At 41.5% G+C, this 19,546-nt stretch overlaps 1 protein-coding gene across 2 annotated transcripts in view; it reads left to right on the forward strand.

Annotated features, from left to right (window-relative positions):
• Nucleotides 1-19,546, forward strand: part of CNNM1 (cyclin and CBS domain divalent metal cation transport mediator 1) — a gene marked incomplete at its 5' end in the record, with an annotated part of 57,899 nt that overhangs the window by 20,632 nt on the left and 17,721 nt on the right. The window contains 6 exons of one of the 2 annotated variants that reach the window (XM_081268210.1): nt 3,057-3,200; nt 11,939-12,079; nt 13,139-13,308; nt 15,100-15,199; nt 15,648-15,695; nt 19,127-19,189. In XM_081268210.1, coding sequence (XP_081124336.1) covers nt 3,057-3,200; nt 11,939-12,079; nt 13,139-13,308; nt 15,100-15,199; nt 15,648-15,695; nt 19,127-19,189 — 666 coding nt within the window. The remainder of the gene's footprint in view (nt 1-3,056; nt 3,201-11,938; nt 12,080-13,138; nt 13,309-15,099; nt 15,200-15,647; nt 15,696-19,126; nt 19,190-19,546) is intronic. The other variant, XM_081268209.1, reaches the window with a different exon arrangement.

A 19,546-nucleotide genomic window follows, 5' to 3' on the forward strand; every position in this document is an offset into this window, starting at 1 on the left:
TTGCTGACTTTTTTATGATAACATACCTGGTACTGTTCTTGATTCTGGGAAAACAGAGATAAATAATTCATAGCTGTTGCTCTTCATAGATCTAACCTTTGTGGTGTGGGGAATTAAATAGAAATAGCAAATAACATGGTGAAATAGTGTGTGTATGATGCTGGCCCTGTGCTTGGCCCCTAGAGTGTGTATAGTAAATGGTGCCTTCTCTGATAATAGTGTTATTAATGGCCATTATTATTATAAATGTTAATTCTAAAGTATGCACGAAGTGTTGTGGAGGAAGGGGTGACTGACTTTTCCATGTCTCCGGATTGTGTCACTCACAAACACTTCTGGGGCCCAGGAAGAGGAGGGTTGCAGGGCCTTTGTGAGAGGATGGACCTCAGGTGTGTGTATCTTGGAAGCAGCTGGTTTTCTTGCCCTTGTTGAGTGTCATCTCAGAACTTGGCTATGTGATTGCTGATTTCTGTCCCACTCTGTACCTAAGAAGGGACATCCACCTCTATTTGTTCATAGCTCCATACAGATTTTGAAGGGAATTGTAAAGGCTAATTGTAAATTATGAAATGTTTCTAAGTAGATTACATAAGTATGTTGTCTTGTCTTGAATATCATATAAATAGGTCCTAAAAATCTCTATTCCTTGATGACTGACCTCATAAATTATAGAGCAAAGGTGACTTTTTCATGTAAAAATTATAGCACTCTTTGTAAAATAGCAAAAGGTATTAATTTACATAATTCTATCATATGACTCAATCATTACTAATAGTGGGAAATATTACTAGATTTCATTTGGGCTCCACATTCCAAAAATAACCCATTATAATATTTTTTGGGGGGTGCTGGGGATTGAACCTAGGGCCTTGTGCTTGTGAGGCAAGCACTCTACCAACTGAGCTACATCTCCAGCCCAAAAATATGATTTTAAGAAATCGTTTTTCTACCATATTGGTCATTTGTTTTGTCATCTTCTAGCACATGTTAGCAAAGAAGTGAGAACAGGTGCCATAAGTTTAAGAAAAATGTGTTGGAGATTTTTTAAGAAACCTTAAACCACACACATTCTAAAAATTAACATAATTTAATTTAAGCTACAAAACACTTTAGTCTGGTTGGGTAGGATGCAGTTGTTTTAAAGGATAATTTTAGAACTGCTGATGCAGGGCTTAGATCTTAATTTAAACACATAGTATTCTGTCAAAAAAAAAATGAAGGTTTTGCTACACATGATGGGGCATACCTGTAATCCCAGTGGCTCAGGAGGCTGAAGCAGGAGGATTTCAAGTTCAAGACCAGCCTCAGCAACTTAGTAAGGCCCTAGGCAACTTAGGGAGACCCTGTCTCAAAATAAAAAAATAAAAAGGGCTAGAGACATGACTCAATGATTAAGGGCCCCTGGTTCAATCCCTGGTACAAAAATTAATGTATCTGATTTTTATGTCATTTATCTACCAGCTATGGATTTTCATTCAGTTGTCATCTTAGTTCAGTCCATCAGGCATGTATCAGCTGCCAGATACACGGAGAGATCACACCCTGTTCAAGGGTGTGATTCCTTGTCCTGAAGGAGCTCATGATTTGTAGGAGAGACAGTGTCCAGTGTAGGACACACACATTGCTAGTTACAAGAAACAGCAAATTTTGATACCTGCTCTCATGAAGTTATCAAAGGCTTAGAAGCACAAAGCAAGCAATGGTTGGTCCAGATTCTGAATGGGGCCAATCTGGAAAAGTTTTCCCAAAGAGCTGGCATGTGATCTGGAGCCTGAAGAGCCAACAGAGATAGGGTCCAGGAAGGCCACCGTGTGAGCACAGAGGTAGAGAAGGTATGCAGGGGAAACTGAGGAAGTGAGGCCACCTGAAACACCTGAAATGATGAAGGGATGTAGTAGGGCATGCAGCAAGAAAGACAGGATCAAACCAGTGTGCAGCTTCAATTTGTCTAACTAATGAGTTTGGACTTGATTCTGTACCACTAGGGAGCCATGGAGGATTTTTGTGTAGGACTGTGGCATGATCAGTATAGAAGGAGGTCAAAGATTAAGTTGAAGGTGGGGGAAAAAATTAAAGACCATTGTTAGATGATGAAAATATCATCTTTCCAATTTTATTTCATTTAAAAATCCCAAGGAGTGGCTATGTGTTTCAATTTTAATAGTTAATTTTGCATCTGTCAAACTGACTACTTCTCTCCTCTTGTACTTTTAACAGAGTCCAAGCAAGAGCTGATAAAGCATGAACTTCTTTTTTTCTTTTTATTTTTTTGCAAGAATAACATCTGAGTCAGTAGGCCAGATTTTCTCCTTAAATATCTCATAGCCAAGAGAAAGAACCAGCACTCAGTTTAACATTTTAGGAACAGGACAAGGAAATGGGTCTATATTACAGAAGAAAGTAGAATTGACATGAAGCAGGACAGTTAGATAAGACTTCAGTCTCTAGGCTAGGACCGAAATCAGTTACTAGGATTGCACTCCAGCTGTGCCTCTCATCAGCTGTGCAACCTTAGGCATGTTACTTAAGTAATCCGTGCCTCAGTTCTTTCATCTGTAAGATACGGGTAACAGTAGTTATCCTCAGGCATTGTTATGAGGATTAAAAAAATTGACATATGGAAAGTGCTCCAAACAGTGCTTGGACCATAATAAGAGCTCAATAAATGTGAAGAGTTGTTATTTCATTGCTAGCTAATAAAAATGAACTTTCTGGCCATGACACACATTATAATTTACAAAACTTTTTCACATACCCACTAGGTCTGGAATTGCCTAGCAAAGCACGTCTCAGAACATGCCCCTATCTTTAAGCAACACACAAAGTGTATATTTCTTTAAAAAGTATGAGGTTTGCATTAAAAAGCTTGTACATATAAAAGCTTGTACACAAATTTTTGCATACAAAAGCTTGTACACAAATTTTATATTTTAAGGAAGTCCAAGGATGAGTTCAGTCCTCGAATTCTTCAGGCAGCAACTTGGTATCATTTTCTCATGAGGAAAATTCTCTGAAAATGTCCTGGAAACTGAACTATGATTTCATTTGTTCTCTAGGAAAATCTCACCTGGCCATTGTCCAGCGGGTGAATAACGAGGGAGAAGGGGACCCTTTTTATGAGGTGATGGGCATTGTCACACTGGAGGACATCATAGAGGAGATCATCAAGTCAGAGATCCTGGATGAAACTGACCTCTACAGTAAGTTCAGGGCCTTGGCTGTTTCTCCAAGGTCATCTTATTTTCCTCACAATTAGCTTGGTGTGTACAGTGTAAAAGTGTGTCAGGGCAAGCCCCGTGCACTGATGTGTGACAGCCACCTCTGCCTGGTGCTGGCACAGCAAGATACCATAGCCTGAATCAGCCTGAGTCACTCTGGGCATGTGCTAGCAAAGTGTGAATCAGGAGACAACCTCCAGGAACTAGCCTAGACTAGGGAAAGGAGACCTCCCAGCCTTTGGAGACATGGAGTACACAAGAGGGTGGCTAGAGCCTTTCTGTCCTTGTTTCTGCCCTGTGTTGTTCCTGTATTGCCTTTTTGTATACTTGGAGGCAGATCCCAGGACCCCTTGGAGTTCCATTTACACCAGACCACCAGTGGGACTGCAGTGCCCTCTCCACACCTGAGCCAGAAACTTAAATGTCCCTTCTTGGATGCTGCTCTTCTCCCCAACCCCTTTTGACATCACCACCCTGGGTTCCTCATTGTCCCCGCTCGCCCCTGAAGCAAGTGCCTGCCTGGCTCCTACCCCTACTTCCCTCACCCTCCTGCCCTACCACCTCAGGAACAAAATGGACTCCTCTCTGCAGACACTTATTTGACTTCTAAGCCTTAACAAAGCTCTGCTTGCAAACATTACGAAGGCATGCTTTGTCTCTGGGATGGGAATGTTTTCTAAATCCAGGGAAGTCACTGGGCCAGGAAGTGTTTCCTCCTCAGAATTTCATCTCATGGGACAGCCATCCCTTTCCTGTCAGATATCTCAGTTCAGACCTCTGTCCTTAGTTTGCTAGAAGTAGCCTTTGAGAAATGCTCCCGGAAGGAAAGGCATTGATTCCATATGGTGCAGAAAGGGAGACTCCCCTCTGGATCTAGACGAGATCAAACCTGAAAGCTGGGCCAGGACTTGACAAAATCTAGGGGGAGTGTCACAGTGCCTCCCTCCAGGGACCTGTTTTTTGGTTTTTTTTTTTTTTTCTGTGCTGTGCTGGCCAGACTCTTTGAACAGGGATTGAGCTCAGAAATGGCCTCTCCATCCCCATTCCAGCTCCCTTTCCCACCTGTGCCCACACCCTTGCTCTGGAACTCCCAAGTGTCTCAGTAGAGACAATTGTGAAAACATCACATTGGAGTGTTAGTGTCTAAGAGTTGTTTAAATGAGTAAGGTCCTCTCAGTGTATTTGTTTAAACAACTTTAATGTTTCATTTCTAATTAAAGAAATGAAGGGAGCGATCAGAGGAATGCTTCTCTAATGACTAAATATTGAGTGCCATTCTGATGGGGGAGAGGGAGGGATATGTAGGCAAACGTGTCATACAAATCAGAAGGTCCTGAACCTTGACTTGCTACTCATATGCTGAATGATCCTCTTTCTACAGAAAAGGGTCAGGGATTTTCTACCCTTAAATAAAAAATTCTGGTGCAATTCTTTAAGAACTGTGAAAAGACCGATGAGCCAGGAATATTTTTTTCTTTTTTCTTTTATTGGTTGTTCACAACATTACAAAGCTCTTGACATATCATATTTCATACATTAGATTGAAGTGGGTTATGAACTCCCAATTTTACCCCAAATGCAGATTGCAGAATCATGTCGGTTACACATCCACAATTTTACATAATGCCCTATTAGTAATTGTTGTATTCTGCTACCTTTCCTATCCCCTACTATCCCCTGTCCCCTCCCCTCCCATCTTCTCTCTCTACCCCATCTACTGTAATTCATTTCTCTCCTTGTTTATTTTCCCATTCCCCTCACAACCTCTTATATGTAATTTTGTATAGCAATGAGGGTCTCCCCTCATTTCCATGCAATTTCCCTTTTCTCTCCCTTTCCCTCCCATCTTATGTCTCTGTTTAATGTTAATCTTTTCTTCCTGCTCTTCCTCCCTGCTCTGTTCATAGTTGCTCTCATTATATCAAAGAAGACATTTGGTATTTGTTTTTTAGGGATTGGCTAGCTTCACTAAGCATAATCTGCTCTAGTGCCGTCCATTTCCCTGCAAATTCCATGATTTTGTCATTTTTTAGTGCTGCATAGTACTCCATTGTGTATAGATGCCACATTTTTTTTATCCATTCATCTATTGAGGGGCATCTGGGTTGGTTCCACAGTCTAGCAATTGTGAATTGTGCTGTTATGAACATCGATGTGGCAGTATCCCTGTAGCATGCTCTTTTAAGGTCTTCAGGGAATAGTCCGAGAAGGGCAATAGCAGGGTCAAATGGTGGTTCCATTCCCAACTTTCCCAGGAATCTCCAAACTGCTTTCCAAATTGGCCGCACCAATTTGCAGTCCCACCAGCAATGTACAAGTGTACCCTTTTCTCCACATCCTCGCCAGCACTTGTTGTTGTTTGACTTCATAGTGGCTGCCAATCTTACTGGAGTGAGATGGTATCTTAGGGTGGTTTTGATTTGCATTTCTCTGACTGCTAGAGATGGTGAGCATTTTTTCATGTACTTGTTGATTGATTGTATATCCTCCTCTGAGAAGTGTCTGTTCAGGTCCTTTGCCCATTTGTTGATTGGGTTAATTGTTATCTTATTGTCTAATTTTTTGAGTTCTTTGTATACTCTGGATATTAGGGCTCTATCTGAAGTGTGAGGAGTAAAGATTTGTTCCCAGGATGTAGGCTCCCTATTTACCTCTCTTATTGTTTCTTTTGCTGAGAAAAAACTTTTTAGTTTAAGTAAGTCCCATTTGTTGATTCTTGTTATTAACTCTTGTGCTATGGGTGTCCTATTAAGGAATTTGGAGCCCGACCCCACAATATGTAGATCGGAGCCAACTTTTTCTTCTATCAGACGCAGAGTCTCTGATTTGATATCAAGCTCCTTGATCCATTTTGAGTTAACTTTTGTGCATGGCGAGAGAAAGGGATTCAGTTTCATTTTGATGCAAATGGATTTCCAGTTTTCCCAGCACCATTTGTTGAAGATGCTATCCTTCCTCCATTGCATGCTTTTAGCCCCTTTATCAAATATAAGATAGTTGTAGTTTTTTGGATTGGTTTCTGTGTCCTCTATTCTGTACCATTGGTCCACCCGCCTGTTTTGGTACCAGTACCATGCTGTTTTTGTCACTATTGCTCTGTAATATAATTTGAAATCTGGTATCGCTATACCGCCTGATTCACACTTCCTGCTTAGAATTGCTTTTGCTATTCTGGGTCTTTTATTTTTCCATATGAATTTCATGATTGCTTTATCTATTTCTACAAGAAATGCCATTGGGATTTTGATTGGCATTGCATTAAATCTATAGAGAACTTTTGGTAATACCGCCATTTTGATGATGTTAGTTCTGCCTATCCATGAACAGGGTATATTTTTCCATCTTCTAAGATCTTCTTCTACTTCTCTCTGTAGTTTTCATTGTATAAATCTTTCACCTCTTTTGTTAGGTTGATTCCCAAGTATTTTATTTTTTTTGAGGATATTGTGAATGGAGTGTTTTTCCTCATTTTCGTTTCAGAAGTTTTGTCGCTGATATACAGAAATGCCTTTGATTTATGCGTGTTGATTTTATATCCTGCCACTTTGCTGAATTCATTTATTAGTTCTAGTAGTTTCTTTGTAGATCCTTTTGGGTCTTCTAGGTATAGAATCATGTCGTCCGCAAATAGTGATAATTTAAGTTCTTCTTTTCCTATTTTTATGCCTTTAATTTCTTTTGTCTGTCTAATTGCTCTGGCTAGTATTTCAAGGACTAAATTAAATAGAAGTGGTGAGAGAGGGCATCCCTATCTTGTTCCAGATTTTAGAGGGAATGCCTTCAACTTTTGTCCATTCAGAATGATGCTAGCCTGAGGCTTAGCATAGATAGCTTTTACAATGTCAAGGTAAGTTCCTGTTATCCCTACTTTTTCTAATGTTTTGAACATAAAGGGATGCTGTACTTTGTCGAATGCTTTCTCTGCGTCTATTGAGATGATCATATGGTTCTTATCTTTAAGTCTATTGATGTGGTGAATAACATTTATTGATTTCTGTATATTGAACCATCCTTGCATCCCAGGGATGAATCCTACTTGATCATGGTGCACAATTTTTTTGATGTGTTTTTGTATTCGATTCGCCAGAATTTTATTGAGGATTTTTGCATCTAGGTTCATTAGAGATATTGGTCTGTAGTTTTCTTTCTTTGAGGAGGTGTCTTTGTCCGGTTTCGGAATCAGGGTGATGTTGGCCTCATAGAATGAATTTGGCAGAGCTCCCTCTTTTTCTATTTCCTGAAATAACTTGAAAAGTATTGGTATTAATTATTCTTTAAAGGTTTTGTAAAACTCCGCTGTATACCCATCCGGTCCTGGGCTTTTCTTGGTTGGTAGTCTTTTGATTGCTTCTTCAATTTCATCCATTGATATTGGTCTGTTCAAATTGTGTGTATCCTCCTGACTCAGTCTGGGCAAATCATATGACTTAAGAAATTTATCGATGTCTTCACTATCTTCTATTTTATTGGAATATAGGTTTTCAAAATAATTTCTAATTGTCTTCTGTATTTCTGTAGCATCTGTTGTGATATTGCCTTTTTCATCCCGTATGTTAGTAATTTGAGTTCTCTCTCTTCTTCTCTTCGTTAGCATGGCTAAAGGTCTGTCGATCTTATTTATTTTTTCGAAGAACCAACTTTTAGTTTTGTTAATTTTTTCAATAGTTTCTTTTGTTTCAATTTCATTGATTTCCGCTCTGATTTTAATTATTTCTAGCCTTCTGCTACATTTGCTGTTGTTTTGCTCTTCCTTTTCTAGGGCTTTGAGATGAAGTGTGAGCTCATTTATTTGTTGGTTTTTTCTTTTTTTGAGGAATGACCACCAGGCAATGAATTTTCCTCTTAAAACTGCTTTCATTGTGTCCCATAGATTCTGATATGTTGTGTCTGTATTTTCATTTATCTCTAAGAATTTTTCGATTTCCTCCTTTATGTCTTCTGTAACCCATTGATCATTCAGTAACATATTGTTCATTTTCCATGTGATGTAGGATTTTTCCTTCCTTCTTTTATCATTGATTTCCAGTTTATTCCATTATGATCAGATAAAATGCATGGTATTATCTCCACCCCTTTATATTTACTGAGGGTTGCCCTATGGCATAATATATGGTCTATTTTTGAGAAGGATCCATGTGCTGCTGAGAAAAAAGTATATCCATTTGATGATGGTTGATATATTCTATATACGTCAGTTAAGTCTAGGTTATTGATTGTGGTATTGAGTTCTATAGTTTCTTTATTCAACTTTTGTTTGGAGGATCTGTCCAATGGTGAGAGAGGTGTGTTGAAGTCACCCATAATTATTGTGTTGTGGTCTATTTGATTCTTGAACTTGAGGAGAATTTGTTTTATGAACGTCGCAGCGCCATTATTTGGTGCATAAATATTGATAATTGTTATGTCTTGTTGGTGAATGGTTCCTTTTAACAGTATATAATGTCCTTCCTTATCCCTTTTGATTAACTTAGTCTTGAAGTGGATTTTATTCGATATGAGGATGGCCACCCCTGCTTGCTTACGAGGACCGTGTGCGTGGTATATTTTTTCCCATCCTTTCACCTTCAGCCTGTATATGTCTTTTCCAATCAGATGTGTCTCCTGGAGGCAGCATATTGTTAGATTTGTTTTTTTAATCCATGATACCAGGCTATGTCGCTTTATTGCAGAGTTTAGGCCATTAACATTCAGAGTTACTATTGATATATGGTTTGTACTTCCATCCATGTTTGATTATTTATCCTTTTTTAAAAAAATTTAGTTTGTTTCTCCATGATTATCTGTCCCCTCACCCTCTGTCTTTACCGAGGCACTTCCCACTGATGGTTTTGGTTATTGTTTTTCATTTCTTCCTCACGTAGTGTTTTGCTCAAAATGCTTTGCAATGCTGGTTTTCTGGCCGCAAATTCTTTTAACTTTTGTTTATTGTGAAAGATTTTTATTTCGTTGTCATACCTGAAGCTTAATTTTGCTGGATACAGAATTCTTGGTTGGCATCCATTGTCTTTCAGTGTTTGAAATACATTGTTCCATGACCTTCTTGCTTTCAGTGTCTGTGATGAAAAATCCGTTGTTAACCTTATTGGTTTACCCCTGAATGTAATCTGTCTCCTTTCTCTTGTAGCTTTTAATATTTTCTCTTTGTTCTGTATATTGGATATCTTCATGACAATGTGTCTTGGCATTGGTCTACTGTGATTTTGTGTGCTCGGTGTCCTGTATGCATCTTCAATTTGTATATCTGTTTCCTTTTTTATTTCTGGAAAGTTTTCTGTAATTATTTCATTCAGAAGGTTACTCATTCCCTTGGTTTGAATCTCTGTACCTTCTTCTATCCCGATGACTCGTAAGTTTGGTTTTTTTATGTTATCCCATAACTCTTGGATGTTTTTCTCGTGATTTTTTACCAGCCTTTCTGAGTTGGCTAGACTCTTTTCAAGATGATATATTTTGTCTTCATTATCTGACGTTCTGGCTTCTACTTGCTCCACTCTGTTAGTGATACTCTCAATTGAGTTTTTAATTTGGTTTATCGTTTCCTTCATTTCTAGAATTATTGTTTGATTATTTTTTATAATCTCTATCTCCTGATAAAGATGCTTAACTTCTTCTTTTATCTGTTTATGTAATTCATTCTCAATGTGTTCTTTCGCTGCTTGAATTTGCTGTCTTGTATCCTCTTTAAGGTTCCATTCCATCTGTCTAAGGTGTTCCTTGAGTTCTTTATATGACCATTTTTCTGATGACTCTAGGTCCTCCTGAATATTTAGGCTGTCTTGCATTGTTTGTACTCCTTTTCTTCCTTGCTTTTTCAAGTTGCTCATGTTACTTCTTGTTCTGTTTGACTGCTGAGTTACTGTTTACTCCTATAGATTTATTTGATGCTTGGGAGGAAAGGTATTAGAAGGGAAGGGAAGATGTCACTGTAGCCGCAAGTTTCAATGAAGTTATCTCCTCCGCCGCAGTCTGGTGACGTCCGTTCTCTGCCATGGTGGTATCTCTTGCAAATGGCGACAGTTCGTTTCCCTTTGCCGGGTGACCAATGCAACGGGTGGGTCCTTACTGTCTCTCCCAAGCCCCGTTTTAAACCTGTGGCCACTACCTATGAAGGCTCGGTTGGCATTTACCTCCGTAGGAACAGAAGGGCCGACCAGTTGTTTCAGCCGGATGGATTAGTGCTGAGTCACAGCTGTTTGTCTGCGGGAAGCAGGTGAACAGGAGCTTGAATTCAGCCAATCCGGGCTCAGTGTGTGTTCTGAGAGGCCCAGACTGTTCACCCCAGATCCACATCAGCTCAGCATTGCCTAGTGATCCTGAGCAAACAGAATTTAGATTGTTTACGACTCCCTATGCCCGCACAGCTGAAGAGGTCAGAGACTCGATCTCTCCGTGCCCGCCGCCATGTTGGAATCTAAGCCAGGAATATTGTGTTTCTTCGTACATGACCCTGACTTCTTATGTGATCTGGACACCTGCATCTCCACACCTAAGCAAAAGGAGTATTGTTAAAGAAGGGACCCAATGACTACAAAGACCCACAAAAGTGGGTAGAAGGGCACTTTCTCCCTTCTAGAAGGAAATTTAAAGAATCCAGAGGAAGCAGGCTCCAAAAGAAGAGGGAGTCAGATTCTGGAGTCCTGTTTCCTGCCCGGGTTCACCCCCTTCCATTTCTACTGCCTCCAGTCCACTTGCACAATAAGTTCCCTGTAGCCTTGTTGTTTTTCAGGTCAAGTTTGGAGAGAGAACCCAGGTCCCTTTCCTGTTTCCCTTAGCACAGGTGAGATAGGCTAGAAGTTTCAAAATGTTTTCAAAGCTCAGAGAAAGCAAGAGAAATGACCAGAAAACATCCCCACTAAATGTACAGCTCTATTTTTTTTCAAAGACAACCTTAAAAATTAAGAAAAAAATTAAATTGGGGGAAGCAAATTTTCTCAACCTCTAATCACATGCCCAGTATACAGGCTTTTGGAGGCTCCAGGACCTGACTAAGTCCCCTGCATTTATAGATTATGGATACACTCTGTTTCTTCTCCTTTCTTTTTTATTGTATTTTCCCTGATTTTTTCCCAGTAGAGGGGCTGGGGTTGAAGCATGAGAACTCTGGCTGGTAAGAAAGTGGCATGCCTCTGCTATTGCTCAGAGCATGATTTAAATCAGCAGGAAGATGAACTCAGTTTGGGGGAAAGGAGGGGGTCAGAAGCAGAAATGCCCAGGGCCCCACCAACCCCAAGAATGTCGGTCCTTCAGGTTTGTATGACTGTGTAAGCGCTTTCACGTGTGGTCTCCTGTTGATGTTTCATAATAACTACATTAGATAAGTAGAAGTGCTATGTTTAAATATGATTGCCTCCTTGTATAGATTAAAGCAAACAGCAACTCTGGTGCTTAGAGAGGCTGCATAGCTGATAAGTAGAGGAGCCAGCGCCAGAATCTCAGACTTGGGAACCCCACGCCAGCCTTTTCCCCTTTGCTACTTCTACCACCTAAGAGTAGATCACACTGAGAAGTTGAGAGCCATCTCCCACCTTCTACCCCATGTTGGCCACCCCTCTCCTGGCAAAGAGGCATTGTGATGTCCTAGAACAGAAGACAATAGTTGGCCCTGCAGAAATGTGTGTGGTCCCAAAGGATGTGTCTGTGTCCGCTGTGACTCTTGTTAAATCTCTAAAGATCAATAATGATTCTGAAATAGTTGAAATCTGTCCCCTGTGACCCTGCAGCTGACAATCGGAAAAAGCAGAGGGTCCCACACAGGGAGAGGAAGCGGCATGACTTCTCCTTATTTAAGCTTTCCGACTCAGAAATCAGAGTGAAGATCTCGCCACAGCTTCTGCTAGCCACGCACCGATTCATGGCCACAGGTAAGACCCCGCCCTGGTCTCCAGCCTAGAGCAGCCCCAGCAGAATCTAGGGTGGGACCAGGCACCACCCACTGTAATACCTTCCAACTTCACCTCCACTTGTGGAGGCACCAAGAAACCACTGTTCTAGGAAGAAGGTTGCCTTCTGCAGGGTGACAGGATGCCTCTCCCTGTCCTGAGGTGAGAAGCTAAAAATAAACTCCTTGTGAGGAAGGTAAAAATTGTCTTTGAACTCTCTGACCTTCTCAGCCATACTGAATCAATGTGCTGAACTAGAATGAGCATGTCCATATCTTAATTTCAGTATTTTATTAAGACAGCATGTATTTATTGAGTATACGATGAGTGCTAGCAAGCACGGTTCCATGTGCTGAAAAGTAGAAAATTTTAAATTAGAGCTTTTTTAAAGTCAGGTTTTCAACATGTGATCCAGTTCTGAATACAGATTTCTTTCAACCACAGGCTCATTTCCCAGAGCAAAGCAGTTCTATCTGTTTAATGTAATCTAATAATATGCTAAAGTACAAATATATAATAATGTCTATTAATAAATAAATGTGATACAATGATGCTTCACATTATTGACAACTTATCATTTAAATAAGTACCTGTCTCTATAAACTTGGGATTACATTGCATTCATCAGACAAATGTCATGCAGATAAGTCAGAATAAATTCTCTGTATTTCATTCTATGTTAGTGTTAAAGTCTTTGTTCTCTATATGGCTTAGTTATCCATGCCCAACTTTAAATAAAAATCAAAGAGAAAATTAATAACAAACTGACAGTTCCAGACTGGTGACCTACTTCTCCTGAGATGCTGTTGCAGAGACACAAGTCCCCAGAGGGCATGAGGAAGGCCCCAAGATGCACACTTGGATTTAGAATCCCTCATCCCCAAGGAATCAGAGAAGCCCACCAGCCCAGTGCCCGGGGGTTTGAAGGGGGTGTTCTACATGAACTCAGCTGCACCCACTCTGACTCCTCCCAGCTACCACTGCTGAAGTGGGCAGGGCATGGGAGGGGCTCACTCCTCTCTACCTCCCACTATCTCCTAGAAGTGGAGCCTTTTAAGTCTGTGTACCTTTCGGAGAAGATCCTGCTCCGTCTCCTGAAACATCCCAACGTGATCCAGGAGCTGAAATTTGACGAGAAGAACAAGAAGGCCCCAGAACACTACCTCTACCAGCGCAACCGCCCTGTGGACTACTTTGTGCTGCTCCTACAGGTGAGTAGGAAAATCAGGGAACTTGTAAGGGCAAGAGGAAGGCATCTGTGGAGCAAAGGGGAATGAATGGCATGCCTTCCTCCATGCCGGGTGCCAAGCCTTGGCTGGCTGCCGTGAGAGCAAGGCCACTGGGGAAGTCATTTCTGTGTGACCTACAGGAGGGGCCTAGGCAGAGAAGACTAGTGTCCTGGGAGAGGTGAGATCTTTGACCTTTAGTCTGACCCCTCAGTAATATTTCAGGTAGGACTGAACTTCTGAAACTGCTACCCTGCAGAATCCCAGGGATCTCCTTATCTCTGCTTTATCCCAACTTTAGACAATTCTTTAGACAAAACCCTTTCCTCTGTCAAGCTGAAATCTCACTGTCTCTGACTTCCACACTGGTCCTGTTTGTGCTCTCTGGAGGCACATGGGACGCATTTGTTGTCTATGCCACATTCAACCTTTGCATCTTCTCCCCTTCAGAGGAGCAGGAAGGGAGAAGATGACTAAGTAAAATAAGTGCAGCATCTTCCCAGTATTCATTCAAGGATGATCACTTTCTGCCCTGGGTCAGGCCTGACTTGAATAAGTGTCAGATGTGGTTCTACTGGAACACTGTTGGTGCCCTGTCCTGGCCCCACCATGAGCTCAGTCTCTGATTCTCTGTCTCTTCCCAACAGAATCATTTGGACCCTAAAAAAATAATGGTCTTGAGAACTTGATAAAGCTCAATGAACTTAGAAATTACCTCTCTTTGTTGTGGTCCACCTTAGCCTCTCTGTTCTGACACTGTCATTTGCTTCACAAATATCTCAAATATCTTTCTAGATAGCCTCAAAAAAAAAAAAAAAGGACCTTTCTTCTCCAAAAATGGAGTCACGTTCTTCAGTGTTGACAATTGAGATGAGTCCCGTTACAGTATTTATAAAACATAATACCACATACAACCTTTGTCTTACACTAATCAAAAAAATCTTGGTTCTCATATAAAATGTGAAGAGAACAAAATTTATAGCAAAAGGGTAGGCTCAGAAATTGGAAAGATATGCCTTTAAAATTCCAATGTTGCCATTTTCTAACTAACCTGACTGTTACTTAACTTCTCTGAGCCTCAAAATTGATGCATGTAAACTAGGGATAAAAATGGTATAGATCCCATAGGACTGTGGGGTCAGTTGAAAAAGAATCCATGTTTGCATATAACCCAGTATCAGATCCATCAACACACTATACACTAGCCATAACTATCATCTATAATTCAAAAAGCTTCACACATGATTATATTTTTTTTAGTTGTAGATGAACACAATAAATACCTTTATTTTATTTATTTATTTTTATGTGGTGCTGACAATTGAACCCGGTGCCTCACATGTGATAGGCAAGTGCTCTAACACTGAGCCACAACCTCAGCCCCATGATTAGACTTTATCTCAGCCAGACTTTTTTTTTTTTTAATGGTCTAATCTCAGACTAACCCAGTTGGGGGAATGTTTATTTATGGGCCTCTGACTTTTAGCTGGTTCTTGATCCTGTGTCATGGGAGGGCCATTACTGTATGCAAGGAGAGCTTGTTATTCATGACTGGGTGCTGCTTTATGAATAATGAAGCAATGAGTTTACTGCGAAGAACTACCAAAGCTGGAGCTGCTGTTTTTGCAGCATAGATCTGGATAGAATTAATATTGCCCTGTGATAAAAACAAAAATCTACTTGTCATCCAGGCCAAAGTCCTTAGGGTCATAATTGATAATAGACCTGGAATTGCTCATACACACAACGCCCTCAGTACCCTCCTTCTTTCTCCAGGGTAAAGTGGAAGTGGAGGTCGGTAAGGAAGGCCTTCGCTTTGAGAATGGAGCCTTTACCTACTATGGTGTCCCAGCCATCATGACTACTGCTTGCTCAGGTATTCCATTTTCCAAGCCATGGCTTGTTGGGGAAGCAATGGAATGTCATAGAAAAATCATCTAGGCTCAAGTCTTGACTCCTCTTTTGACTCCTGTCATGACTCTGGACAAGCCACTCAACTTCCTCGGCTTCAGTTTCCTCTCTGAAAAATGGGCATAAAAAATCACTTCATTCACTTTGTTCATGCTTAAAAAAAATAAGGAAGGAAAAATGAAGTTGGAAAAAGCAATCACATTATCAAGTGTTGGGGATGGAGAGTGGTATTTCTCAGTGTGAAAGACAAGTTTATTTTGCTTTTTTATACTTGTTTCCTACCTTCCCTTTGCTTGCCTGGTTTTTACAGGGTTAATTGGTAGTGGGGGGGGGTGGAATGGAAGTAGAGATTCCCAGAAGAAGGTGTGTTTTCTGAATGGCCTCTGAAACCCACTGCATCCTTCTGTCCTTAGATAATGACGTACGGAAGGTTGGAAGTCTGGCTGGATCCTCTGTCTTTCGTATGTATCTCTCAAACCCCTTCCTCGTCCTTCCCATCGTGGTCCTGCCTCAGCCTACTCTGGGGACCTGGACCAAGCACTTTGAGCCTGGGCTGGGCTAACACAAATGCTGGCAGCCTCTTTGTAATACTCTGCCAGGAACACTGCCTCCTGCCAGGTACCCACAGACCACGGGGGCTCAGGTTCTGAGTGTCTGGAATGTTTTCTGTGGCTTCTCTGCTCACATGCAAGTAATGAATGGTGGTAGGGGGTAGGTTTGTGATGGAGGTACCATTTATTGCCACCTGCCAGGCATTGCAGGCGGGTGACTTGTGTGCTTTGGTGGAGGTCAGTCTTTCTTTCTCCGCAAAATGATAATTCGCCCTGGCCTTTATTTGAAAACCCTCATGTGCTATTGTTGTGTCTTGTGATATTTGTCCTCAATAAAAAGTGACTGTGAGATTTGGGGATGTAAATCTCAGGCTGGTGCAATATGTTGCTTATCTGCTTCTCTCTCCTTGCTCACCACCTCTCAGCTGGTGACAAGGTGGCTACCAGCTGGCCATGCATGCTGCTGGGGCAGGGGGCGGGGGAAGCTGGCACAGGGCTAATGGCTGGTTTGCTCTGTACCTTCTGTGCTGTATCTTATTGCTGTTTCCTGTGTACAATTATTGCACATGTGTTTAGAGAGCATGGCATTTATTGTAATAGCAATGATTCAGAAAGAATTCTTTCTCTAGATTTCCTTTTGATTCACTGGTCTGAATTTTGCATTGCATTCAGCTGTTAGTGTTTACGATGGCCACTTAAATACCAAATGGGGTGTTTGTTTTCTCTCATCATAACAAAGATTTTGCATATGCCTTCTATTGGGATTTATTAGAGGGTCCCAGAGTTTGATATCATAGTCCCCAAAACACAGAAAGGTAAATTCCATTTTAGAATGAGAGAAACTAAAGAAATGACTGGCTCCAGATTACCCAGCAAGTTGGTGACTTACCTAGATGCATCCTGGTGTCCAGACTAGCTCATGCAGCACGATGAAATACAGATTTTAGATCTATCATGTTCCAGAATGCAATTGCATTGTGGAAACAGTGGAACAGTTGGCCATGTAATTTCACTTTCCAGCCCAGCAGATGGCTAAAGTGAAGTCTATGTATCTGCCACGCAAAAGAACTCGAATTGAAGATCTGTTTTTTAAAAAAGGTACATAATTATACTTATGAAAGCCAACAAATCTCAATCAAGGTTGATGAAGGAAGCAAGTACTCAACATAAGAATGCCAGATGGGTGAGGAACAGGTTGCTTTCTCAAAAGGCGATTTCTACCATCCATCACATTAGGGACTGCTCTTGGAACTCTAATATGTTCCTAGAAATGTTGGCCCTGTTCTTGCTCTTCTATAAGAAAAAAGAGAGAGGAACTCTGAGAAAAAAAGAGTTTCATGGGGCTTCTCAACCCACCCACCCAATTTAAATGACCTGTCTTTAAGAAAACAAATTTAAAAAGTCCTCTGACACTGCCAAGAAAAAGAAAAAAAATTAATAGGAAGATCTTATCTTTTTTTCCTTATTTCCTTACCTCCTGATTCTAATTCTTTCTGTCAAATCCTTTAGTCTTATCACTGAGACAGGAGAAAACTCGCACTGCTCCCTCCTTTACTAAAGGGAAGCATTAAACTCCCTCCCTATGCTTCTGAATACCTTCATAAATCTTCCAGAGCAAAAACCAAATGATAGGGCTGGGGATATAGCTCAGTTGGTAGAGTGCTTACCGCCTATGCACAAGGCCCTGGGTTCAATCCCCAGCACCACAAAAAGAAAGATAAAAAGAAATGATATTAGCCAATAGGGGTAAAGAGAGATATTTTTCCATCCTCCCCCAAGACCTCCCTACTAGGGGTGTGGTGTGTGAAATAATTGCAAAAGCTACCCATACCCAGGGTTGTTCCCCCAGCCACCAGCAATATATTTCGCTGGCCCAGAACCTTAGTTGATAGGTTGAAGGACAACATGATCCTAAGCTGCAGAGCAGTAAGCTCTTGCAGGGTCTTGGCCTAGCAAACTTCCCCTGTCCTTGAAGCCAGCTTGCAGCTTAAATAGCCTTTCAGGGTGAGAAGTAAAATGGAATTTGCCAGATCATTGGCCCTGTGACTATGCATTGAAGTTGAACTGAGATTACAAGAAAGCCTCTCTGGTTTTCCTGGGTGGGGTGAAGGGAACATAACCCACACTGTCTCCTTTATCTTCATTCTGATTTCTGGCAATCCAGGAGACCATGGTGAGCTTGAATCTGAAGGAGTCTTACCTGAGCTCAGGGCAGCCAGGACAGGTGGGGGAGGGGGGGCAGAGAACACATCTCCTATCTATTTGGTGGTGTATACATTTAATTCAAGAACTATGGTACTTCTTGAGTCTATGGGGTTTCTTACTCCAGTGTGTCTAATTAACACTTCACATTAGAATTAATGATTATCTGGGATCTTAAAGCTCCGTTTCCCACTGCCCTGCATGGGTAAGTAATTCCAAATAAAATCCTGTGGTGCAGGAAATAAGGCCACAGAAGCCGTTTTTGTGCCTCCACCTGCAGACTGACTTTGTTTGGCTCCTTGGAAGGGACTCTGGGAACGATCAGATAAGACAGGTAAAGGCAGATTCTCAGGAAGAAACTCCTCTTGATGGGGAGTTTCTTCTCAAGGTGGGGAAAGGACTGGGAGTTGCTACAAGCTCCACTCCCCCCCACCACAAGGACCATGTGATATGATAGCCAGCAAGAACCATTTCTGACACTAGGAAAAGAGAGAAGAAAAAAAAAGAGATAGACGGATGTTTCAGAGCACTTATATTTGCTAAGAAGCAACTGAGATTTAATTCATCAAGTTGATTCACATTGAAACCGGTAGAATTCTGCCCTTCCCTTGTCCCCATCCTCTAGCAAGCAATGCACCATTGCTTATCTGCACCATGGCCACAGAGGGAGTGTGAAGCTTCCTCCAGGGCTGCCCTAGCAGGAGTATGCACTTGGCTTTCAGGCTTATGAATGCTGTGCAGGATACACAAGGCAGCTGGGAAGCCCCATGGGAATGCAGTGCTGGGCTCCCAGGACGTTTGCTGGCTCAAGGTGGGCACCGGAGAGAGAATGCTGCCTACGCACTCCCCACGGGGGCTGTCAATGCTTGTCATTGACATCTCTGGTTCCCTCTGAGATTATTGTGCATTTTTTCAGAAGAACTTTAGCAAAGTCCATTTTATTTTCTTGTCTTTCTGGAGAGTGGCTTTGTAAGCAGATGCAGCTCCCATGTTTTCAGAGGCAAGATTCCTTTTTGCAGAGAAATGTGATGTTGTGAAGATCCAGGAACAGACTGTCTCACCCACTTTGCTCTTTGTCTCTCTCCTTTTGTTTATCTTCCCCTTCGCCTCTCACACATCCTTGGCCCCTGACTCTTTAGTGCCCATCTCTGTGTCTCGTACCTTCGCTTTCAGCAGAGGGGACTCTCTGGCAGGCTCCCCAGGTAAACATGCATGGCATCTCAGGTCTTCAGATCCAATGTAGTTTGCAGGAGGCCTTTGGTCTCTGTCCCTGTCCTGCATGAGATCTTGTCTCTCCCAACAGGCACTCCCATGTCTTCAGCATAGTGCACACACAGTCCAGGCATTTCTGGTTCAATGGCATTATTTATGAATTTCCCTCCCCAGCATGTATCTGGGTATATACATGGGAAGTGGTGGGGGTGAGGATAGTTGTGAGTTTTTCCTTATCATTTTTCTGATTGCAGATTGGAGAGATAGATCTCTGCCTTGAGCTAACCCATCCCTCTTTTACTAGTAATGTACCATGGAATAGTCATATTCCCTCTGACTCTGCTCAT

The sequence above is a fragment of the Spermophilus citellus genome, assembly GCF_964194105.1.
Source record: "Spermophilus citellus genome assembly, chromosome: 15".
Taxonomy (NCBI): domain Eukaryota; kingdom Metazoa; phylum Chordata; class Mammalia; order Rodentia; family Sciuridae; genus Spermophilus; species Spermophilus citellus.